This window comes from Pagrus pagrus, assembly GCF_965226575.1.
Source record: "Pagrus pagrus genome assembly, chromosome: 23".
In the NCBI taxonomy this organism is placed as follows: domain Eukaryota; kingdom Metazoa; phylum Chordata; class Actinopteri; order Spariformes; family Sparidae; genus Pagrus; species Pagrus pagrus.
The window spans coordinates 6,678,571-6,703,857 of record NC_140205.1 but is presented as its reverse complement, the minus strand read 5'-3'; the positions used below and the strand labels follow the sequence as shown (position 1 = coordinate 6,703,857).

Sequence of the window (25,287 nt, the reverse complement as noted above, 5' to 3'; positions counted from 1 at the left end):
CTGTAACAAATGATACCCAATTAAACCGAGCCTGAACTCTGGTGTGTGGTGGTGGTGGTGGGGGGAGGTTCAGAGATGGGCCAGGCAGGGCGGGGCGGCCAACAAATGAACACCGCGGGGTGACGAACCAGAGATGTGAACAGACGAGACAACAGAGAGCGAGGCTCAGCGTGCCGCCTGCTATTTTGTGACGTTCAAAGCTTTTTTTTTTCCCCCCTCGGAGCTCAGAATTACAATTATTCAGAGGGAGATGGAGGAGATTGATTAAAATTGAGAGAGAAGAAATGACGAGGGGCGAGTGTCTTAAACAAAAAAAAGCAGCATGATGGCGGTGATGCTATTTGTGATCTGGGGAAATGAGGACAACAGGAGTTGAGGGTCAGGAGCTGGTCAGAGCAGCGCTGGGAGGACGTCCAGGCATGAAATGGATTACACACATAGTCGCACAAAGAGAAACAAAAGAAAGACAGGCAAAAAAAGCACACTCGTGTGTGGGTATGTGAGTGTGACAAATACACAAAAAGACAATCTGATCTGAAAGGATGTTTGAGTTTTTTTTTCTAGTGGGCCGAGGGACAGCAGATGATACTACAGTAGAGTATTAACGGTGGCAGAGAAGCTAGAAAAGAGATACCACATGCAGGCTTTCGCTTAATGTGACACAAATGGAAAATAAAGTCGAGGTAGAGTTGTAAGAAAGTGCGAAAAAAGGCTTTTAAAGTATCTGAAAAATTTTATAAAATGAAGATGGAAATGTGTCTGAGCGTTGCCAAAGCAGTTAGAACAGAGACTCGGCAGCTCGATCGCATAATTCAAACAGCCCTGAGTGTGGATAACCCCCCGATGGCAAAGAGTCAGGTTACGAATTAGCTCTGAACTTGCAAAGATCAAGAGTGTAGCAGTGTTACGAGCCGGCTACTTGACCTTTGATACAATAAAAAAAAGGGCTGCGGATCAAGGTGCTGTGAAAGCCACGGACATATTGTGAATTATCAGTAGAGTTAGTGTCGGCGGAAGATGGGTTGAAAAGTCATTTGCATCTTTGACAGTATGCACGCTGCAGCCATCGGCGCTAAAGTGAAAACCTGCTGTATATTAATGACTGAAAAGCAGAAATGGTGGACAGTTTTTTAGAGGCTGGTACGTTTTACCTGCTTAGGGGTCTTCCAGGGTGAATAGTGACCTGCAATGTTGAGAGAACAAAAAAAAAAAATGCTTTAGACTGAAAAAGATGGTGGAAACAGATCGTGAGATGAAAAAGGTTTGTGAGAGCCGATTCCAGGAGGATTTTTGTGGATAATAAAGTGAAGAAAAAAAACCAACATTATCAACAAAATGCAGATAAACTAGATGAAAACAAGGATGTGACATGAATATAATGTGTTTGAAAGAAAAAAAGCACAGACTCAAAACAGGATAAAGGCACAAAAGCAGACGATGGTGAATACATTTCTATGAGGCGGTAAAGGGTATTGTGAAGGCAGAGAGATTAAAATAAGACGGCAGAGCTGTAATATAATATGAGATGTCTTGATATTGAAATGATGGAGATGAAAAAAACATGACAGACGGTGATCAACAGGTGTCAGAGAGGATATTTTAAAGGCGGGTGATGAATTCTTCCTTTCCACCAGAGATGAGATTGTTTTTTACGAGTCTACAATGAGAAAAATGTTCATTAAAGCTGCATTTACAGATTTTTCGGCCACCAGGGTGCGACAGAAACAAGCTGTAACACTAACGAAAGCTGGAAACGAATATCTGACTATTTGAATATTCGTTTGTTGGGTAGGTATTCGGTTTCCAAATCTTGGGATTCAGATATTCAGGTAACCTTTTGTTGTTTTTCCTAAATATAGACTCAATAAAGGTGAACTCCAAAATAACTACTATCATGTCACAAAAGTACATATTGGAGGGCGACAGTGTTTCCCATATATTCATTTATTTGTGGCCACGATATCAAAATTGGCCACCATGTATTGATTATCTTCTCTCGCTCTCGTTTCCCACACATAGACTGTACTTGGATGGCTGCCCAGGTTTATTAACGGCCACTAAAGTATATTTAGTGAGCCATTTTAGCATTTCTTATTTTGTCTGAAGGAACGTAAACACAAAACTATGACTGAGAATTAGTATAATTACAATGCTAAATCGAGAAATAACCTACAAACATCACTGAGACAAACAAAATCAATCTTATACAGACGCTGCGCCTTGAGTGACATCGTTTGAGGCACATTATCAGACGACCCTCTGGAGAACCTCTCTTAGTTGATACAGTGAACAGCTGCAACTTTAGCATTAATTTGTTGTGTTTCCTGCAACCTGATGTCCAATATTTACTGTCTTTTTGCTCTGTTTTTGGTCTCCACCACCAAATATCTGCCTCTTTAGCTGCTACTATGAACTATGTTCACCAGTTAGTGACTTTTTTGATTAAAAAAACCCCCACAAAAACAGGTGAGACTGAATCAAAACAGTAAAATGAAAGTAGTCAAGTGATCCATTGTTAGTTAAAACATTATTTATTAAAGCTGTTTAGTGCAAATAAAGACCTTTCATCTATCTTCAGCTGAAATCAAGTCAAATATCAGCGATTATAGGAATGTTTTTCTTTTCTCAATGTCCAAAAATTGGGCTTTTATGAGTCGATCATAGTTCTGTCAGAGGCCTCAGCAGTGACATTGAAAAGGCAGTGCTTCACTTAAGTGGGTTCAGGATGACTGCCCCGCACAATAAAGTGTTTTCAGTTTGTAACGTGGTGCAGAAAGGTAAAGGCCACATGTTTTCCTTTGACTTCCCCATTCATCTTGTTCTGACCTTTGGAAAAGGTACGCCACGCAGTTTTGCTGTTTGTTCAACCGCAACACCCAGAAATCTATCTCGGATGATGAAAGAAAACAATCACTGAAAAAGCAAAAACAGAAGTAGCAGAAGTAATGAAACACACTGTAGCACTAAAAAAAGGTGCATGCTCCATCTTCCTGATTTACTTTCTGTCCTTCTTGTCTTTCGAGTGCTGCCACACTCTCCCATCTGGGATGCTACGAGCATATGCAAACGAAGCGATAAGAGTTATGAGGTGACTGCTTGAATGATGCACCAGCCTTCCCAGTCTCGGCCTGGCGAGACTCCAGTCACACTGTAAAAAACATTTGTTTCACTGGAACGGTGACAATATGAAAAGCTACACAAAGACTCAGTATCTCGCAGTATAGAAAACAGTTACAACTTTGACTCGATGCCATTTTCACTCTCAACGCACCTCGGGGATATTTTGCCAGCACCAAAGAAGAAAGAATGTTACTAATATTACTAACAGCAAAGAAAGAGCGGATTTTTTTCTTCCCTTTCTTGCCAAAGAAGGTCAATCAATGGACGGCTTTCTCTCCAGAATACCTACAATCTGAGTGAGTGCGAAGAACACGGCGAACAAAGAGCGACGGAGCTTTTCCTCAGAGTGAGGCGACTGAACCTGAGCTGAGCTGGACGGACAGGAGAGAGAGGGGGGAACACTACCAGGCAACGGTGATGGAGGTGCTCCACAGGGTAGAGTCGCTGCTCGCTCAGGCGTACCAGACATTTAAGTTGGACCGGGGGGTGTCAGCGTGCCCCGTGGCTAAAAGTCGAGAAGAAGGGCTGAGAGACTGGGACAAAGACTTGGAGGAAGAGAGAGAGAGAGTGAAAGGAGCTGTCCGTGGTGCTGAAAGCCTTTAGACTGAGCGCTAACCAGACTTGTCAGCTCGGCTGCAGGGAGCTACATGAACTGTGGTGTCAAACTTGCACCTTTGGGTCTGAGCTAACCGGTGTGTTGTCCTTCTACAGGATGTCTCACTTATGCATCCTCCGTAATGAGAAGGCAACAAACCCTAAATCCACACCCTCCTCCTCAGCCCCTGGCGCGGCTTCAGATGGTTCAAGTTGTGGCTCGTTCTCAGTTTCTAGCCAAAACTGCAATTAAAGAGGCCTGAACTGGGAAGTGTTTCCAAGGAGGCTTTTTTTCCGCTCCAACGGTGCTGAGTCGTCTACTTCCTCCGGCGATAATAGTGCCTTTTTGATCAGACTCAGTGCCAGCGAGTTGAAACTTGGACCCAGGGAGATGTAGATGCAAAAGCAAGACATCTCAAATTGATTACGACGGTGTTTCTATATGCTTTAATATGCTCTTCTATGCCCACGCCAGATTGCACACAGCTGCACCAATATGGATCCTCAGCTGCTGCACATTTTGACTGACAATAAGCGTCCCAATGATTCATAATGCACAAAAGAGTGCCGAGAAAATGGCCTTAAGATTTCAAAAAGCAGAGGTAGGTGTGATGATGGATCTTGAGTAAAGAGGGCGGCTGCCTTCAGACTCCGAAAGCTCAAATTTCACTGAATGTCTATGATTTTTGGGTTACTGAATGAGGTTAAAGAGTTATTCTGACGTTTTTGAAACAAGCCTCCATTTTTATATATTTTGTAAATGACTAACAGGTTAGATCGCTTCAGCTGGCAGCCCTGAGCATTAAAAGTTCTCGTTTTTGCCAGTGACAGGCTCAGATTGTTGTTCTCAGTGTCTGACAACTCTGACAACAAGTTATACTTCATTAAAAGTAAAGATGTTGTGTTAAAATATAACTTTGGAGTTGCACCTGACTAAAACTCTTTCAGTATCAATATTAAAAGTATAAGCCGTTAAATCATTGAAAAACCTGCTACTTTGGCTCTGACGCAGCATTTAATCAGAAATGCAAAGTGACTCGTAACTATAGTTAGTCAAATACATGTACAGTCAAAGTATAAAGTAGCATAAATACTCAAGTACAAGTAATTTTAAACTGAACTAAAGTACAGTACTTGAGTAGATGTACTTCCGTCACTGCTGACAACATCATAGAAAGGATCCCGACAGAGATAAAGACAATAACAGCTGTTTACACCTCAAAAAGTAAAAATACAACGATTAACCTTTAACCAGGCAAAGAAGAAGAAGATGGTGCTGCTTCAAATAATATCTTATTAACTGCCTTTCATGAAACATAATGATTAAATTCCTACAGAAGTAATAAAGTTATTAGATGCCAGATAAATAGGTATTAGAAAAAAAGGATATCTGAGCTCTTATCCTCAATTATTCAAGTTAGTGTGATGAATTTAATTAATTCAAGATTCAAGAATTTAGCAGTAAAAATATTCATGTTTCCTCATAATTACATTCATTCTAAGTTTGTTTAAAGCCACCTGCGACTTGAATTTAGTCAAATTTGAATAAATCAAACCAGCGTGTGGGCGCCACGTTAAACGAAGCTGCCGAAGGTGGACACACATCCGACCACTTAACACACATAGAGCCACCCACAAAAAAAAAAAAACACAGATCTCTCTTAAATTTCCACAACGAGAGGCTAATACTAGCCCTTCAATTATTCAAATGAGCCCGTGATGACACTACAATGGATCGCAGCGCGTGTGAATCTTTCAGGCCGTTATGAATATGTATCTCCATCTCACGAGCGCTGCTGGCGGCGTCACATTAACATCCGCGGCAGAAAACTAATACTAATCCACCTCTATTCAGATGTCCGCTCCGGATGTTCTCGGAGAACCAGCTGTCTTGTGTGCAAAACAAAATTATTTGAGGGGTGCTCGGTTGAATATGCATGATATTAATGCTCCAAACAAGCACAATTTATTTAACCACGCTCGCGCAATCACTGGGTAATCACTCCGTCTCATTAAAGCTCAAAAAGGAGCGCTTGATTTGTTTAAGAGGCGCCGGTGTTGGTAATTCTTCTCTCCCACACGCAGGGAGGAGATGTTGAGCAAACTTTTGCATCCATGATCTAATTTTGACAGATAAGACGAAACTCCATCAGCTTTGTTTTAACCCGTTCTGCTCTGATCTAATCTCTCCCTTGGCTGGTTTCCCCGAGGCCTGACTGGACGGGATATCGATCCCTGGCGAGCAGCTCCTCTGGGTCTGGTGGAGCCGGTGGGGACAGAGCTGTAAGTGTGAACATGGCCGACAGTCTGTGTTCTCCTGGCAGAGAGCCGAAGTCATCACTCCTCGGCTCTCTCCTTTCCCTTCCTCTCTTTTGTTTCCAACTTCGTGCTCGCACACATCCAATGAATCACTGTCTAGTTACACGCCGATTCCCTCGGAGGCAGGAGGAGGCTCGGTGAATCAAACCCTCCTTCTTCTTTGCTTTGTCTACAAACCTTCTGCATGGTTCTCAGAGCGGCCCCGAGGTCATCCGTGTGCACACGACCGATCTCAGGTTAAAGGTCAAACCAGGCAGCTGAGTCATAATGTACAATTTACCCAGGGTGGTACTAGGGAAGGGGAGTTTATGTAAGCGTGCGTGGGCGTGTGTGCTGAAGGATGCCTTGGAGATGTGTGCGTACAAGATGAGGAAGGTGTGTGTGTGTGTGCCTGGCTGGCGTGTAGGTGTGCATGCAAAACCCGTGTGAACCAAACCATGTGGCTCAGCGTTTGTGTGTGTGTGGGTGTGAGCGTGTGTGTGTGTGAGTGTGTGGGTGGGCGGCGGGCGGCAGCGAGGGAGAATGCTGCAAGTTGGAGGAAGCGAAATGGGCGAGCGTACATGTGAACGAGCTGAAAGTCTCTGCTGCTAATTACAGCCCCGCGTCTCTGCTGGTGTGGCAACGAGGACACAGCCTGTTAATGGTCTAGATAGCCGCTAATGAGGCTGTCTGCCATGCACACACACACACACACACACACACACGAGCGCTGGCACACACACACACACAAATAGGCACAATGATTACGGGTGATGAGAGCCCATTTGTTGGGCGAAAATCGGCTGCTGGAAGTCAAAGTGAAAATTTAAGGGATGGCTAAATATCATAACTATATTACAAGCGTGGGCTTTTTCAAGGTGATGGGGCTTAATTGACAGGATGGTTTTATCGTAAACGGCTCCGTGTTTAGACGGTGAACCGGCGGTCACGTCGGCTCTGGTGTCTCGCTTTCGATGGCGAGGTCTTCGTGAGCATTGTGACACATAGCAGGGGGAACGTTAAAGATATACACCTGTTAGAAAGTAGCAAAGATCCACATGATTACAATGACATCCAGAACATAATCTTGTTCCCATGAAATTGAAACAGATCTGTGTGTTTTTTCCTGGAAAACAATAACAACCCATCCTGCACTTGGCCTTTTTTTGGGGCTGAGTTTCATTGATTACAGGACAAAAATACAAATTTACTTTATTATTACCTTATCTGCTGATTTGGGTTAAAGTGGGTCATATTTTTGGAGAAACATTCGCTGGTTTTCCCTCAGATTTCCCGCCCTCAACTCATATACACAGTTTCCTGATTGACAGTAGCTTTATTTTAGCCCCATTAGCCGTGCAGCCAGTGATCCGAGCCGCACATTCGGTGCTATTGGCTACCATTAACACCAATCAATATCCACGACCAGCCCCTCCCTAGCTTCCTGTTTTTAACAGGAAGAAACATTTTGCGAATTGGGGAAGTACGCTTATTTACCTCTTTGAACAGAGTTGGATAAGAAGATTGAGCTCATTAGCTCAGCATAAAGATTGGAAATGGGGGGAAATTGCTAGCGTAGCTCTCTCAGAGGACTACAAAATCTACCTACAAGCACCTTTAAAGCTCAATAGTTAACATATTAGACAAACACTGACGTGTAAATTCAAGACACAGCTTTACTCAGGGTTATGAGCTGGACTATTTCTTCCTGAAATCTCTGCTTGTTCCTTGGCAGCCGCACAGTGACAACAACATTCTCGTCAGCACATATTGCTCGCTTGGTGATATTTAGCCTGTTTCCAGATACAGTATCTGAATCACTGCCCAGGCCTTTGATTTCCTCAGCTATTAAAATATGACTTGTTGCAAATGATGATGGCTGTTTCTGCCCGTCAACTGATCAGATCCTCAGAGTCGTACAGCCACTTACATCTGGCCCACATCCAGCAATGAACCAGGTCCAGATGTGTACCAGATACGGCAGCCACAACACAGATGCCCCCGACATATATAGGAACAGACCAGATCAGGTCACTACTACTGATTGATTAGGTTAAAATAAAACAAAGTAACCCTCGCTGCAAAACAGGAAATCAGCTTCCATGACGACAACGCTGGGCTGAATAAATGAAGTGAAACAAAGTGGCAATTCATTCTTGATTATTCGGCTAAGTGTAATTATTACAGTGCTGAAATAATTAGTTGATTAATTCACTAGTCGTCTGACGTTATTGTGAACGGGAGGAAGATTTTCTTTTCCACTCAGCCCACAATCTTCTTGTACAACAAACTCTGAAGCTTTTGCTCTATTTGCACTGAAACTACAGAGTGAAAGAGCAAATCTGGTGACGCAGTGAAGAAGACTGTGAGAAACTGCCACTTTTCCACCATGATTGTCTCTTTTGTTCATGATGATTATACCTACTGCATGTCTCCAAATGATAGTGGTAATGACTTGTTGATGCTAAAAACGCCACATGTACTCGTTGGGATTGTAATTCAACAAACGTGTGGGAGGGAAGCTCGGTAATGCTCGTCTCCCTCGGACCAGATAGTGAGAGGTGGTAGGGTCTGTCCGCAGGATAAACATGCAGTCGTTCCAACAAAATTCAGTCATGCAGAAATATGCACACTCGCGCTCTTTTTAAACTTTAGTCAGCTCCCGGCGCTTCTTCCGTCCCCCGCTTCAGATTGTGTTTTCAGTAAAAAGTGATGAGCTGTTTGCTCGTCCCTGAACTGACAAATATTTGGAGAGAGACGGGAGCGTAACAGTTGTTTGGTGACGGATATCAGTCAGGATCTCGCTCCCTCTCTGCTACACCAGCTAGTGGCACAAGTCCTTAACGAGAGAAAACAGCCAGTTCTATTAGATTGTGTGGCTGGTGTCCAGCGGTCCAAACGAGCGGGCCAAATTGTGGTGTGTTAAGAGGTGGAGCATCATTCCAGCAGCATGGTGACAGTTTTATTAGGATGGGTAATAGCTTGGCTGAACGCTCGGAGTTGGCCTTTTCTGAGAGAATGAGCCGCAACTCAAAATCTCACAGTCTGGAGCGTTTATGTTGCTGATAATTGAGTGCAGAAACACAAATATTCGCCACAACAATCCCAAGACTTCAAATGTCATGACATGAAAGTAGTAGATTTTCGTATCGGGGTACAGTCTGCGACAGTCAATTTCAACGTAAAATAAATAAATAAGACATCTCAGACATTTCACAGCTCAGATCTCATGAAATTAAAGTGACCAACAACAATTTTTATACTAGATTTACTTCAAAACTTTCACTGAGAGCCAAAACTTCACTGGAAACCAACACATTCAACACAATAATCCAAATCCTCCTGAGAGTGAATATCAATGAGGCTGCTGGTACAGATAATATACCTCTACCATCAACAGGAGAGGATCATCGTCCCTGTCTTAGTGACTACCGTCCAGTGGCTCACGCACCCATCCTGATGAAGAAAGACGACGTCCCTGCCAGCCTGGACCCGACGGTGCCATATCCACTGCCCAACACTCAGTCTTCACATGCTTGATTCCATCTTCCATAAAGACGTTTCTTTAATTTGCAACTTAATGTTTGCGTGGATTGAATTTTCTACTTGTCTTTCGTCACAATGCTGTACTTATACTCTGGTTAGAGCATAGATGGTCCAGCTTCACATGAACACTAGCTGGTTTGGGTCCCAAGAAACACCACTGCAAATGTCAGCAGCTTTCCAAAAAAAACCACCAGGCTTTGTCGGCATGAAATTAATCAAAAGTAATAAATATCCAGTGATGTGATATGAACTGCGGTCGCCTGTTGGCTTGTAATAATGCCACCACATCCCCCCGCCGCCTCCTGCTGCGACAGGTGGCTAATAAGCATATAATGTGAACAAGATATGCCACGTTGGGTACAAATGTCAACCTTGGACATTAGTGTGGACTGCAGACACTTTAACTGCTAGCATAATATCCTGGCTGCATTGCGAGAGTTCATATCAGGAGGCAATCAACAGCATTGCAGAGTGGTGCACAGAGAACAATCTACTGCTCAGTGTCGGCAAAACCAAGAAGCGGACTGTTGATTTTAGGAAAAAAGAAGGCAAAGACACCCTTGTCTACATTGTTGGACAGCGAGCATCTGACGCTGTGTTGCATCAGACGCAGTTAGCACACGGTGTGGTCGACTGGAGTAATAATCTCGTGACCCACTGGGTTCCTCGTCGACCCTCATGCCGGGAGCCACAGCTCGAATTTCTGCCCGTGATAGCATAAAAAACATCACACTAACCCCTGACTGTATTACCATTTTAAAGTGTGTGGAAAAGCGAGACTAAAGAGGTAAAAGTCAACAAAGCCAACATCACAAGACTTTAGAAAGAATAACAGATCATTAGCTTTGCCACATGAAGAAAGAGCGAGATATGTGGTTTTTCTTCTTAGTCATGAAAAGAAGAGTTTACAGACAAAAATCATAAATACTTTATTGTGACTGTTTTCTCTCAGGAGGGTCTAAAGACTCTGATCTTAATGAGCTTAAAGTCTGACAGAGTTTTTCTCTTTAAATCACAAAAATACTCTCAAGAGATGCCTTAAAAGCCACTGGGCTGACTGGGACGCTCTGGCATCTTTTCTTAGCTGTACTCATTCCTACACATATGCGCCACAAGCAGTCATGCTACCGCCGGAGCAGACTGGGTGGCACGGACGTTTTTTTTCCCACCTCTAGCGCCCACAGCTTGTCATGTCACAGAAAATCAACACAAGCAGATGCGACACTGCACCCCGGCGTATTGTTGCGTAGCGGAGCCGAGCCATATCCACATTTGGAATAATGAGATGAAATATAGCATGTAAATAAGGTTGGCGTTAGTCTCCACGGGCCAGCGGGCTGCTTTTTTAGACGGGAGCGCTTGTTCCGACCTTCTAAAGCTCCTCCGTTGAGTGAAGAACCCGGACAGATGGCGGGCGGCGCTTCACCGTTGGCTTCCCGCGCAGATGGGAGACTGTGCGGTTTTTATGTTTGTGTGTGTGGGGAGTGTGTCGACAGATTGGAGATTTTTTGAGACGGTGGCACAAAACTTTTAACCTCTCCCATGCGTGTGTGTGTGTGTTTATGTGCTGGCAGACGACATCGAGGCTTTAAAATATTCATTCATCTCCCTTTTGTGGGTGAGAAAATATCCACATTTTCCACTCCTACAAGACTTCGCTCTGCGTCTCCTCTTCGTCTTTGTCGGCTTCCTGCTCACTGACGGAGGCATGTGCGGCCTAATAAAGAAATAAATGGCAAATAAATCTATTCAGAGGACGGCTGCTGACCTTTGTGGGTGATTCTCAGTGGTGTCTGTGGCACCAGGCAGCTGGCATTATGATCGGTATGTGACATTACACGACACAAAAAGGCAAAATGCACAACTACAGATCGGTTCCACAAAATCAGTATTGGTTTCTCAGTCCGCTTGGCTTCCAGCTCGCCCGACAAATAAGTGCTTAATGCCAAGATAAATGGAGGACAGGTAGACTCAAAGAGCAGAATCATTTAACAACATTTAACAACAAGGATTCAAGACGGATCGTATCTGTTTGGGGTGATGAAACGCCGATGTTGCTGTTTTCTAGATGTAATTAAAACGTTTTAATCTTCAACATCGGAGCTGCGGCTGACTCATCCCTGGCAGATGCACTACTTCCGTAATTCAATGAGAGGGCAGACTCGGTTTGTAGGCACAGCAGGCTCACACATAACTTATGTTGTGTCATTTGAGCCGTATACAAATTCAGAGGGGACGTGAGAGCGAACCTTTCCTTTTGTTTCAATGTCACACATGTCACCATTAGAAGTCCGCTGTCTGAAGGTTTCAGGCTCTTTGAGGACGTTTATAACACACTCCACAAACACCCGCTGCAACGCACCGCACACACTCACAGAGCTGAAAGCAGCAACCTGTTGATTCTGCAAATCACAACCTTTGTGTGAGTCACGACAGACTGCAGTGCATAATTATGACTGTCAAGGGGGCCACACATTCTGAAAAACACAGGGTAGAAAAGCACTTCAGAGCCATTTGCAGTATTTTTGTGCAAAAGCTCTGCTACTTCTGACACACTTTAATTCGGGGTCTTATTCTCGTGGCTCAAAAGAAGGTAAAACATACCATACGTATAAAAACTGACATGACAGTAAAAATCTAAAAAGAGTCTTTCAAAATAACTCAGCCCTGCGAAAACAATGCACTTCAATCAGGCGACATTTGTTGACCACTAGGAGGTACGGCTCAGTGAGCAGAGCACAGAAGGGTCTACTTAGGTAGAGTGGAGCAAAGCTGTTTTTCTCCCTGGGTAAAGAAAAGAGGACTAGGAAGGGCACTTGAGAGGAGCTGTGCATCAGTCAGCCATTGTTGAGCTCTGCAGGACTGCAGAATAGGTTTCTGTGGCCACACACACAGACTCACTTGGCTACAGAAGATGACAGAGATGAGCAGGCAGACAGATATGCGGCGAGAAAGCCAAACATCATCTGCACCATCCCTACCTGCAGCACTTCTGATCTTACCTGTTCCGCCTCTCTGAATCACCAGGCAGGTCTCGACTCCGACGCCGCACTCCTTGAGAAGCTCCACCACCTGCGAGTGTGTGAATCCTTGCACTGGCTGCTTGTTAATTTCCACAATCAGGTCGCCCTCGCACAGGCCCGGGCAGCCCAGAGGCTCCAGCACTTGTTTGACCCGCTGGCCAGTAGCGCTGTCCGCGATCGTGAAGCCAAAACCATCCACGCCCTTCACCATGGTCAGGGTGAGTAGTTCCCCTTGGGTCGCACCTGACGACGCCATGGAGACGCTGTCAGGAGGCGTGGTGCCGGTGGTGGGAGGAAGCGAGCCGTCCAGGTGGGTGTCACCCGGGTGAGGGGTGAGCAGCGACTGCTGGGCGTTGGCCTGGTCCTGACCGGGGTCAGTGACGAAGCGCGTCGTGCGGGAGAGATAGTCCAGGTAGTTGTCGTAGCCCGTCCTGCCGTTCACCATGATGGGCCGCTGCTCCATGATGCCCAGCGGGGAGATGATGGTGGTGGTGGTGTTGTTGTTGGTGTTGGCGGCATCCTCCGGGTCGTAGGGCAGAGGGTAGCCGCGGCACAAGACGAGGGTGACGCTTTGGCCGATCGGCACCGACTGGAAGAGTTTGACCACGTCGGCATGGGTGGTTCCCAGGACGCACACATCGTTGATGTAGACGATGACATCACCTGCGAACGAAAGGATGGACGGAGAGAAACTTAGTGCTCAAGTCTGGATGATGAAGTTGATACAGTAGATACAGATACATTTACTGTCTGAGAAGCATAAGAGCCCCATTTTGGGAAACAAGGTGTTCAAATAAAATCATCTCTTTCCTGTTGAGCGTTTAAGCATTATTTTGGAAATAATAACACCAACACAAGAAGCAGATTGATTACTCTGGTTGGTTGCTTAGTTACAGTAAATAACATGAAAAGGCAGGGAAACGTGACATCTCTTCAAAGAATAGTCCTGGATAATGCTATTTTTGTGAAAGCAGTCAGCAGCTGTTGTTGTCCCTCTTTTTCATCATTGTGTTATCAAGTTTGATTGTGTCCCTCTGAATATAGACAACACGACATCCAATCCATCAATGTACAAACTCAAATACTCCGATATTATAACAGTCCGACTCCGGATTTGTCAATGATGCTGCATACACGGATAATGCCCAGTTAGGAAGCGTTCATGCTGTTCATGTGTACATGTGTGTACAAAAGGCCAAAAGTAGTAAGTTTGTCCTTTAAATTGATATGAGTGGATCAGAAGTTGCTATATTTATTATTTATTTGAAAACAGCCTCAGAATTGAGCTTCATATCAGTGAGAACTACTTACAGAAACTTGAATAAATAAACATTTTTCTTCATCATGAGTTCGGATATTTACACATTTGACTGCGATGATACTCAGACTGGTAAAAAAAAGGACATTATCCGTACCGGATACCTGTTTCAGAGTCATAACTCAAACCGACACATTACTAAAAATACTGCCCCACAATATAACCTTGCTCTACAGTATGTCGTGTGATTGATTCTAGCAAAGGAAACAAGTGGAAAGAGGAGAATTACACGGCTCATAATCACACCTGGATCCACAGTCTTTTGTTGATTTATTGGATCTACTTATTGACATGTATTACATGTTTGTCTGTCCCCATTAAAAGGGGGTTTTAACCAACCGAGGGTCGAAGAACAGAGGGTGTTGAGCGCTGTATGGACTGTGAGGCTCTCTGAGGCAAATTATGATTTGTGATGTTAGGCTCTGTAGAAAAAACTGACTTGGGGACGTTGCAATTATATGGTTTGAGCTTTAACCACAATAGGCTTCCAAGATGCCCCTGGACAGGCGTGCAAACAGTGTAAAAGCACTGTTAATTTAATATTTCTGTTATTATTAGCCTTTCACAAACATCATTTCCAACAAACCTGAGATTGTCTCGAGTTAACGGCACGAGTTTGATGGACTGAGACCGAAGCCGGTTTAATTGTCGCTTGCAAATTGCAGATTAAGTCCTGCAGGGATCTCGCATGCTCAGGCATGAGCCGCGAGTACGGCATTTGTTTTGATTAGTGAGACGTGTCTAAGTTAAGAGGAAGGGAAATCAAATCCCAAGAAAGAGAGACGGGGACTGTGAGGACAATTTTTTTTGGCTGAGGAGAAAGTTGAAGGATAAAGAAGAAACAGTTACGATGATGTACAACACTCCCACTTCACGAGAGCTGTAGTTGTACCAATGCCAACAAATTAATTGGCATTCATACAAGGTTTAGATTTTAATAGCAACTCCTAAACGAGGCAATCATTTATCTTAAGATTAGAAGATGCACAGTGAACCTCGGGTAAAGAAAACTGCACTGTGCCGGGACTCTCTACATCTACTCTCGTGATCAATCAGCTGTGCGGTACATCAACACCGTCTCTTAAAGCAGCCGTGAACCATTTCTGCAGATAACAATGATCACATGCAATTTCTTTATCTGCCTGCAGGTGTAAAACAGCGCTGATGACAAGTGGCTAAAATGTTTTTGCCTTTTACGGGTCCAAGTGCTTTTTACTTGCTCGCAACTGCAATGTAGATAAAAACCTAGGTGACAATTAAACGTCTCTACACGAACGCGCTCCACATTATCTTTGTCTCAACCACATTACTAAATATAGACTCGTGTGCTCCGGTGTGCAGGCACCATGCAGCTTTTTAAAACACTGGGTAAGTGGGAACAATAGTCACGATCCGTTCTAAAGTTTGACAAACAGCATTACCTGGGTTGATAATGAAAACAATTATTTTGTAATTGCAGCCATAATTGTCGCGCTCTCTATAGAGTGGGCAGGTTGAGAGTGTGAGTGTGTGTTGCAGGGAGACAAAAGGGAAAAAACAAAGATCTCTCATGATTAATAAGCAAAGCGTGTGCTTTTGTGATTGACCCTCACCTTCCTAATCGCCGGCTCCATGTGAGCGGGCGACTTTAACAGCACTAATGGCTGGATCAGTGGCACTTCTTATAAAACAACATGGCAGTTCATAATGATTTTCCCTGGATTGGCTGTTGAAGTGGAGCCTGACCGATCTGAGGGACAGCAGCCGAGGTTAAGATATCAGCGCGATGTGTTGTAAAAGTTTTAATGGCCGTATTGACAGAGAGAGCTCACGCCTCCAGGCAACGTGACGTGAGGGACTTTTTAATTAATCTGGGTAAACGCCGACGACATTTGGCTTGAGCACCGGTGTCAGAATCAATAGCTGAGCGCACGGGCAGAAAACAAATGATGGTGCCGTGACCTCGCGGTGCCCTCGCTGTGACCACAGATCTCATCCTTCATGACCACGGAGGAAACGCAGCTACAAGACAAAGCTATGGAGTCACATACAGACACATATTCTACCGTGCATGCTTAAACATGAAGAGACTTAGAGATATCTGCTGCCACAACTGTCCAACGGATACGGCTTGTGACCCTTTAAAGCAACTTTTTGTAACGACTCTACCTTAAAATAACAGTTTAGAGATTCACCAACTGGCCGGTTACAGTCAGATATATCAGGTTCAGACAACAGGCCATTAAAATAGCTCACAACCTGTTAATTCAGTGTTTTATTCCATGTTGATGAATGTTCTCAGTCATCCAGGTCATTATCGTGAGTAAGTGCTGTATCGTAGGCAGTTGGACTCATTTCAGTTTCTTGAAGATGTTTCACCTCTCATCCAAGAGGCTTTCCTCAGACTGACTGACTGGAGGGCAGTTGGCAGGCTGTTTTATTACAAACATACAATTTAATTAAAAATAAAAAGGTTAAAAAAAAAAGTGAATGTGGTTAAATATAGTTTTTAGAAAGACGGAAAATCTGAATCAGGTCAAGTCAGACTTTTAAAAAACTGGAATCGGACGAGAAAATGACATTCGGTGCGTCTCTACAACGGCTCAGAAATCATTTTGATGGTAACAGTTGTGTTTAAGTGATCATCATCACTCATGACTCCTCGTCAAAGCTCACACATTTCAACGAACCGTAAGCATGTTAAGCAAAAAGCATTTTTTTTAGCAGACTATGTTGTAATTTCAAGTATTTTTTTTCAAGGACTGAAAATGAAAAACGATCCTGTGTTTCACAGGAAAAACCAGAATGGCACTAAGTAGAGCGCATACTTCTTCTTTTATACTCACTCGACTGCCTGGCAGCCACCAAAATACACCAGATTTATTTAGTCAAGCTCCATTAAAGCATTATTCTGAGAGAAATTATGTTTTTGTGTAGTCGACGGACACTGACGGCTGTAAAAAACTGTTTCAAAAGTTGGTCAGATGCGGCGTTTTCAGGTAACTCACGTAGCTAATTTTAGCTTTTTAGCCACCGACGACAAATGTGAAGTCTACGTTTTTCTATGTCTAATGAAATCAATAATTGTGTTTCATAATTACCTCGCCAACAAGGTGTGTTGTAGGTATGTATTGTGAGTGACAGAGATGAGTTTTCAGGGGGTTAATTAATGTCAGGAGAGGGACTTTAACTCTGAATAAAGAAATATGCTCATAAATAACGGTGTGCATGTAGGTGCAGAGAAATTGACATGTAACTAAAAAAAAGCCAGGATGAAAATACAGTACACTCATGGCCACAGAATAACTCTCTCTGCATCCATTATTAAACCTCCTGTAGGTCCGCTGTATATTCTAAATCACGCTGACCTTAACTGTAAACACCGCGCTCGCCGGCACCAAGGCCGCCGCCGCCGCTTCATCTTTCGTCGCCCCATCCTTGCGTAGTCTTTATGACATATTCATCTCCCTATAATAGTGTGTTCAAGAGTCTGCCGACATAACGAGAGGTCTCCGTGGCCCTGCCGAGGCGAGGCCGCGACAACAGAGCAGTTTAGACTCTCAGCGGGGCGCGTGCATTTGTTAGCGCCTGCAGTGTTTTGTGTGTGTGATCGCTGGTTTGTGTGTGTCGGGCTAAAGAGGGCGACACGAAGTCCTGAATGAATTTTAAGCTGTGTCAGAACAATAATACGACGGTCTGATGACTTTGTAGACAAAGCTTACAACACATTTAATGATTGATATTGTGATAATAATAACTGACTGCTAGGCCGTACGAAGGCCCAGCAGGCTTGTTGAGGTTTGGCTTTTTTAACAAGCTGAAGCAGCGGGAACGATGTTTGGCAGAGTTTAGAGGAATATTTCTTAACTTAGCCTTTCCCAGACAGTTATCTGCTCTAATGTAAGCTTAAATGGATCGTCAAGTGTGGCCTATATTTAAGAGACTTTGACACTGTTCTTGTTTTAAAAATATGTCAGCTGTGAAAATCAAAAAGCCAGGCGACGGCAGTGTTTTCAACCAACTCTTGGAGCCATTGTTAGCTTAGTTATCTGACTGGAGCTGACAAAAGCTGCTAGCAACAGCTAATTATCCTGATTATGTTATAATAATAAATAAACGAGTAATTTTAGTGACACCATCAAGTTAAACCTTCAGGAATCTGTACAATTTCATGCCGAAATCATTTCAACTGTATATTTTTCATTTAATATCTCTTACAAACTGTGACACTGAATAAGTCCAAATGCCAAATGCGGTGCATATTCTTCGTGTCTTATCTTGAAAATAGAAAACACATGGAAACAGTTCAGTCGAATAACTCGGCTGCTGAATGAGTGTTGAGGCTGTAAACTCTCCGGTTTGAAACACACTGTACCAACAAACCCACTTGATTTTGCATTAAACGCTGCCTCTGGCATCCAAACTAAGCTTCTCCACTTCAAGCTAACGCAAACTCCTAACTCTGTTTTTCACAAGACCACAGAAAACAGCACAGCTAATACACCCAGAATACACACAATATCTCGCCTGCTTTGAATGTCGTCTTGCAAGAAATACATCAGATATTTAAGAAAACTTTTCTCGAACATAGTTTCCCTGGTCGTGGAGACGGCGAGGAGGGGTCACGAAGAGAGAAGCAGCGCAAATATTTCTGAATTGGGAATTTCACACCTCTGCGGGTCTGGGTTTGCGTCTGTGTGAGCTTCTGAGTTGCTGTGATCGAGTTAGCAGAAGTAGGACACAATATCTGGGGAGGCGAGGTGTGGGGATGGAGGACGGATGGTGAGATAGATGGAGATGAGCTGAAAGTAGGACTGTATAACAACACTTATATTGTATAACAATGCAAAGCTGTTGTGAATGAGACTACTAGCTTTATTACAGAGCAAACTCCCTGACCAGCTTACTGTATGTGTGATAAACGACCACTATAACCTCTGAATTTGCTCCAGTGTATACAACTAGAAGCATCATCGCATGCTGAGAGCACTGACAAGCCTGCTAGCTCTATTCCCCCTGACCTTTAAGTACAGCTGGTCCGTCTTAGTGTCGCCGTTTGTGTCTATCTGTGCATATGTGCTGCAGCTCCACCCCCATGTGGCCACAGCCAGGAGTTATGGTGCTCATAAAGTCCCCTTTATGATTAATGGAGGGAGGAAAGTCTGCAGTCACACATACACCCACAAACACAACTTCTACAGTGCTGGCTTTGCAAGTTGCACCTGCAGATGCTCATGCACACCAGGGATGGGAGGATATGAGATTATATTGCAGATTGGGATAAAAACACTCGGGTTGATCGTAAATATCCTCAGGAGTGACTTGAAAAAGCTGTATTGATTTCCTGATTTATCTTTATTTATTTATTTATTTATTAAGTTACCGCAAGGTCACTCGTTCTGAAGGCTCGGCTCGCCCTTTATATCCCCACCAAGAAAAAGCTAAACAGATAATGTGACTTCCAAACTGAAAAACGACATGGAGATGAGTCACAGCCCATTTATGATGTTTTCACTCGTGTCCATGGTTTGTCAGGAGGATTTCACAAAAACTACTGAACGGATTTCAACAAAACTTGGAAAACAGGAATTTCTTCTCTCGTTCTTTAACACTGCGATCCCATTTTTGTTCATTTCCGAGGGAATAATGCATGGATCTTGATAAAAAAGCCGTATGTCGGTGGCTGGTAGCGGATTAAATATGTTGTATTTGATTGACTGCTGGGCCTTGGCGGAGGTATGCGCTCTACTGAGTGCCATTCTAGTGTATACTTAAGGGAAACCAGTGTTATTTAATATTGTTTGATTACTTTTACTAAACAGGTACGGTAAAGTGATTTCAGAATGTTTAAGTGCCATTTTCAGAGTTTGAATCATATTTTGAAAGCATTTATCATCGTGACATCAAACTTTTATATCGTCCGGCAAATGAGAAATGAAAGAAAACCCCTGGAAAGTGCATATTTTTGAGATATAACTGACCCTGGTTGCTCTTTGATTATGTGGAGTAACTGTTTCATGGGTTGGTGCTCAGACTGTGAATGTCCCTTTACATACATCACCTGTACTATTTTATACGTTACTGTTCCCTGTTTTACATTGGAAATACAAAAAAGTGTTAGAAAGTGTGTATATTGTTGTCATTGTGTTTGACTGTGAAACTTTACTTTGTTCTGTACTTGAATTTGCTGCACTGCATGAAAAATGGGAGCCTTGAAAACTTAACCCCGGTTCTTTGGATGGCTGCTGATCAGCGGACCAGATACTGCAGGAACAAAACTTTTAGGAATGTTGTAAATTTAACTAAGCAAGGATGAGTTACTTTTGTGCCTTTGTGGTCCTGCTTGATGTATCTACATGTGAAGGTTGTTCACTGACAGAGAGAGAGAGAGGTTCTGGTTAAATAAAGTCACAGATCTGTTGTTTTTTCTCCGGTTGTATTGCAGCCATGCCTGAGGCTTACCTGTGGCCATCTTTCCGTCGGCTGCAGCGGGCCCATCGGGGATGACGCTCTTGACCTGGAGGAACTCGTCCGGCTCGTCGCCTCCGATAATAGTGAAGCCGAAGCCCATGTTGCTCTTTTGGAGCGATGTGGACAAGAAACTGCCTTTCAGCTGAGTCGGGTCCCGCGTGAACAGCGGCTTCTCTATAAAAGGACACAAAAAGAAACAAATCAACCGAATATACACACCGTGATACTGCGAAGCAAAGATTGAAAAGGACCTCAAAGCCGGTGCAGGGGCAGTGCTCACAGGGTGGGGGGGGCATGGGTAAAGCTTATCCAGAAAGAGATGGGTGTAGCCACAGGAAAAACTGGCAGGGTATGATCTTTAGCGAGTTTTGGACAGAGGTGGGTCTGTGGTGCTGAAAGATGCAGGTGTGGTTCAATGGCTCCCGTGCAAGTTACACCCAAATATACTAATCTTATATCCGTTCCTCTCCTCCCATGCTGGGAAATTGTGGGCAGAAAAAGGTGCAGAGAGCATCAGTGGTGCAGGTCTTCAATCCCTTCCCAAGGCTACCCAGAGAGCAGCACAAAAATTCAGCGAATGACATGCTGTCAATCAGGGATCAGTTCCAAGAGAAGGTGCTTGAGAGGGTTACAGGAGGACTGGGAAATTTCTGCAGGAGGGAGAGCTGGGAGATTTCTGGAGGAAGGGCGCCTCGTGGAGGAATGAGAGGATCTCAGCCAACAAGCTTAGTCACACTTAACCAAGTCTCCAATCTCTTCCACCTCTGAGGGAGACGTGGCTAGCGCGCTAGTTTACATACATTGTTTGCCGTCACTGGTCCAGACATAGACTGAGTGATTACACTCTCCTGCCTGCTTACGCCAGGCGATAAGACATGTCATGGTACACGCTCGTCACACAAATCCTTCAACTGCCTCAAGGGGGGAAAGCTTGCTTGCGAGCTAGCATGCTTACAGTAAGTCAAAACGAGCGCAGGCAGCCATGGGAACGACAGTCAGCCTCCTTTGCTTCTCTCTTGGCCTACTTACTGACAAAGTGCCACAGGGAGAAGGGGCTACAGACAGGCTGCTCTAGCACCACAGTGCAGGCGGAGGTGCGATGTTGCTGCTGCTGCTGCTGTTTATGCTGGTGATGTGGGCACATGTTCATCCGCCGGGTGAGAACACGCCGGAGAGGGGACACGTCGGCGGAGGAGGACGTAGCGTACGCTGCCCCCCTGCGACCCAGAGTTGGCGAGCGGCGGAGGTCGCCCAGGCTGTGGCAGCGCTCGGGCACCGGGCCGACCTGAACGAGGGGGGATCTGGGGAGGGTGGCACAGGGGCTGGCATCCTCCACTGGCATCAAAGTTCGGAGGGAGACAGAGGAGGAGGAGGAGGAGGAAGGAGGTGGGGGAGAGGGAGGAGAGAGAGCCTCACTGGAGCGACTCAGAGCGGTGGACTACTATGTTACTATGGAAACAAACCTCCACTTCACCAGTCCAGACAGTTTTTTTTTCTAGCAGTACATCCTACTGCTATGGCTGCTGGAGAGTTAGCGCTGGAATCAGGTAGCAACAAACCGGTCATTAAACAAAACAGTGAATCACATTACAGCCCACACGTTCACCTGGGAGGAAGACTATTTATACACTACTATCAGTCTGGAGGGAGAGCGAGCGTGATGATCTCCTACTGCCAGTCAACATGTAGTAGATCTGTTCCTTATGAGCAAAACGAGCTGTCATGCTTGGTTGTAAACGCTCTTCGCAAGCAACATGTGCACATCTAGTTTCTCCTGAAGTTGGGGAAGTAAATAAAAAGTGTTACTCAGCACCGTCCTGAAATATCCTGGTGCACAGATGATCAAAAACTGGGATCATTCAGTTAATTTTACATCGTCTCACAAGCCTGGAAAAGAGGGCGAGATGTTTTGTGGAGGATTATGTTGTACAGTACATGTATATCTTTGATATTTTTGTCCTGTTTTGATGTAGTTTCACTCTTCTCAGCTGCTTCTGTCTCTGGAGCTGCTGTGTCAAGTGAATTTTCCAGTTGCGGGATCATTAAAATCTTATCTTATCTTAATAGAAGAAGGATCATCAGAGTTTCATTAAGGCAGGAGCTGCTGCTGCTGCTCGTCTCCTTGTGTGGTTTATTCTTGTCTTCGTAAACCTTTCCAGTGTTTTTAACTGATTTAGTCTGGATTTAATGCCTCTTATTGGCTTTTATTGTGAGGTAATTTGTGACGTCTGATCTTGATTTTTGCATATGAAGCATTCTGCATCTGGCTTATTTAATCTATGGTGTCTGCTAGTTGCAGGCGTGACACATTAAAAACTTAATTCATATAAAGAATTCAAGTTGCCTTATGACACCTATGAAGTCAGAGAGGATTGAGACGTGGTTTTACTCGAGTGAAAGTTCTTCTTCCGGCACTTTTCAAACTTTTTTTCTATATTATTTATTATTTATGATGCTATAAAAGGTCGATAGTTGCTGTTTGATTTCACTGATTAGTTGGATTACTGCTCTGAAATGAGTTTTCCCAATTAGACACAGTCCTATTTGTCGTGATTAACTTGTTGAACCTGACGTATTTCATGAGAAACAATCCACTTTTGGTGCATTACGCTAATATTTGAAGCCAATGAGAGACTTTTTGAGCTGGAGGAGGTACAGAAATCCGTTTTTGGCAGAAAACTTAAGAAGTTAACAACATAATAAAAACACTGCGCTACATTGACATAGATAGAAACATTATGAACATACAGACAGATAATGATTGTGACTTTATCCTCTGATATTGGGAAAAGAATGGACCTTTACGATCCGAGACATCAGCGTGGTGGTCTTACCTCTGTAGATGGTGGGAAGGGGCAGTGAGGACAGACCCTGGCTTTGCATCTGCTGCTGCTGCTGGAGTCTCCGTTTAGCCTCCAGGACTGGGTTCTCAAACTGAGTCCTTCTGTTTATATGGCTACAAAGATAAAAAAGAAAAACAAACAGCAAAGACTTCAGACTTCACACCATCCTGCTGCACTTGACTCGGCCGCCCTCTCGGCAAAGATCAGATCTAAAAATCTTGGCGCGAAAGCAGCTATGGCTATGATGATTAATTAAATGGCCGGTCCCCTCCTGATTATGTAACAGAGCTGCAGAATGGCTGAATAAAAACAGAACAAACGACCGATTCTGGGCTTTTTCTTCCGCATTTCGGGCCGTACAAGGAGAATTATGTGAATCAGCGGCTGTGAGGGAACCGACACATGAAACAAGAGATTTTCCTTCAACGTCCCATGTCAGTCTTAATTTAGTTTGCAAAGGGGGAAGATAGTCAATGACTACAAATACTGTAATTTGCCAGTGTGAAATAATTAGTCGTCATTAGATACTCCCCTCACTCTTTCAGGCTGCATTATGCTCTCACATGAACACACACCATCGTCTCCTCCTCTTCCTTATCTTTTAATGAACACCCCAGGATCACGGTGCTAATTACAGAAGAAGCTCGAACTATATTTTTTACATAGTTACATAATCCCAAGGTCTGGCAACTTCTTTCATGATATTTTACATGAAGAGAAGGCAGGACAATGAGATTATCTGGAGAGAGGAGGAGTGCAGTGAAGCAGTCAAGTGTCGTTCTGGAGGTTTTCTTAAGCAAAGTCGAGCCAAATGACTCCCCCTGCCTGTCTAAAAATAGAGCCCTCGTCCCTTTTCGCCCGGGATGTAGAGAGCATCCAGCCAGAGAAATGACACCTCTGAACGGGGAGGGGGGGACGTGAGGTTCAATAGAGAGGACAGGCGACTGCAGCGGTGGATGTGGATGAACAGACTCGCAAAAACGATCTCCCGAGCTAATCTACAGATGTAGATGCAGCGCGCGGAGTGTTTGGGAACTGAAATATGGAGCGGCACACGCAGACAAATAAAACTTCCCCCCGCTGCAAACAAACAGTCGAGCAGACAAAAGAGAGCGACTGCTTCCTGGCTGCGGCGCCAGTCTGCCCCTAATAAATATGATTAATACAGCACCACCGGGCTGCGCTGGAAATCAAAAGCAAGCCATTACATATTAAAGATGTACCCGACTTACTCGACATAGTAGCTGCCGTAAATGGGGTCATCGATTTTCTCCCAGCCGTAAGGAAGCTCTGTAAAAAAAAAACACACAGACAACAATAATGAAGGGCTTGTTTATTCCATGAACTTGCAGCAGCGTATTGATCTCGCACAAAACATTTTATTTCATTTTACTGTTGGTAATTATCCTGGTTTCTCAAGTATTACACACCGTACATGTTTTATCTTGTTAGCCCACACTTGTATGCATGACACAATAATAAACCTGCTATCATTTAATTGTATTCAGGCCCCCATGTGTCCATATGGTGTTTCTTTATAGCGTCGGTGAGGACAGAGGGGATGTCGCAGCGTGCAGCCACCGAGAAACGAGAAAAAAAAAGCACTGCACCCAGCATCTTTTATCAGAGTGCTCTGACTTTTTTTTTTTTGTGTGTGTGTGTGTGGCTGCTTTGAGCACTTCTGGTTGAAAAGGTGCTGGTGTTTGTGCACCCGTCACCCAGGTTACCAAGAAAATGGAGGAGAAGCTTGTGTTTTTTCTGTGTTTGTCAATCAGAGAGAGAGAAACCAGTCAGGTCGCTGCTCCTGAGCTGTGGCGGTGAAAAATGGCCCAACATTTTTTTGTGTAACATTATGATCTCACGGTGAAGTCGACCTTTTGGATACAAAATGTCAAAGCATCATCATTTTATTAAAAAATTCAATATGGTCACTCTTCTCAAATCTGCTAGCTAGCTTCTTAACTAGGTACACTTGAATGGAAGTGGAGAAATCCCAGAGAAATGAGTTGATGGAAGTGAACTAAGCAGGCGTGCTAGTGGCTACTTTAGAGAGCGTCCACAGCTCCTGCTAACATTAGCAGCAACCTGCACATAA

The 25,287-nt window shown here is 44.1% G+C and overlaps 1 protein-coding gene across 13 annotated transcripts in view; it reads right to left on the bottom strand.

The window, feature by feature from the left end:
* Positions 1 to 25,287, bottom strand: part of magi2a (membrane associated guanylate kinase, WW and PDZ domain containing 2a) — a 226,257-nt gene that overhangs the window by 27,072 nt on the left and 173,898 nt on the right. For 12 of the 13 annotated variants that reach the window (XR_014621567.1, XM_084346037.1, XM_084346041.1 and 9 more), the window contains 5 exons: positions 24,425 to 24,482; positions 23,184 to 23,305; positions 20,341 to 20,523; positions 12,561 to 13,244; positions 1,152 to 1,183 (listed from right to left, as the gene is read on the bottom strand). Coding sequence is in view for 12 of the 13 variants with exons in the window: in XM_084346037.1 (XP_084202163.1) it covers positions 1,152 to 1,183; positions 12,561 to 13,244; positions 20,341 to 20,523; positions 23,184 to 23,305; positions 24,425 to 24,482 (1,079 nt within the window). In the remaining variant the exon portion in view is untranslated. The remainder of the gene's footprint in view (positions 1 to 1,151; positions 1,184 to 12,560; positions 13,245 to 20,340; positions 20,524 to 23,183; positions 23,306 to 24,424; positions 24,483 to 25,287) is intronic. The other variant, XM_084346045.1, reaches the window with a different exon arrangement.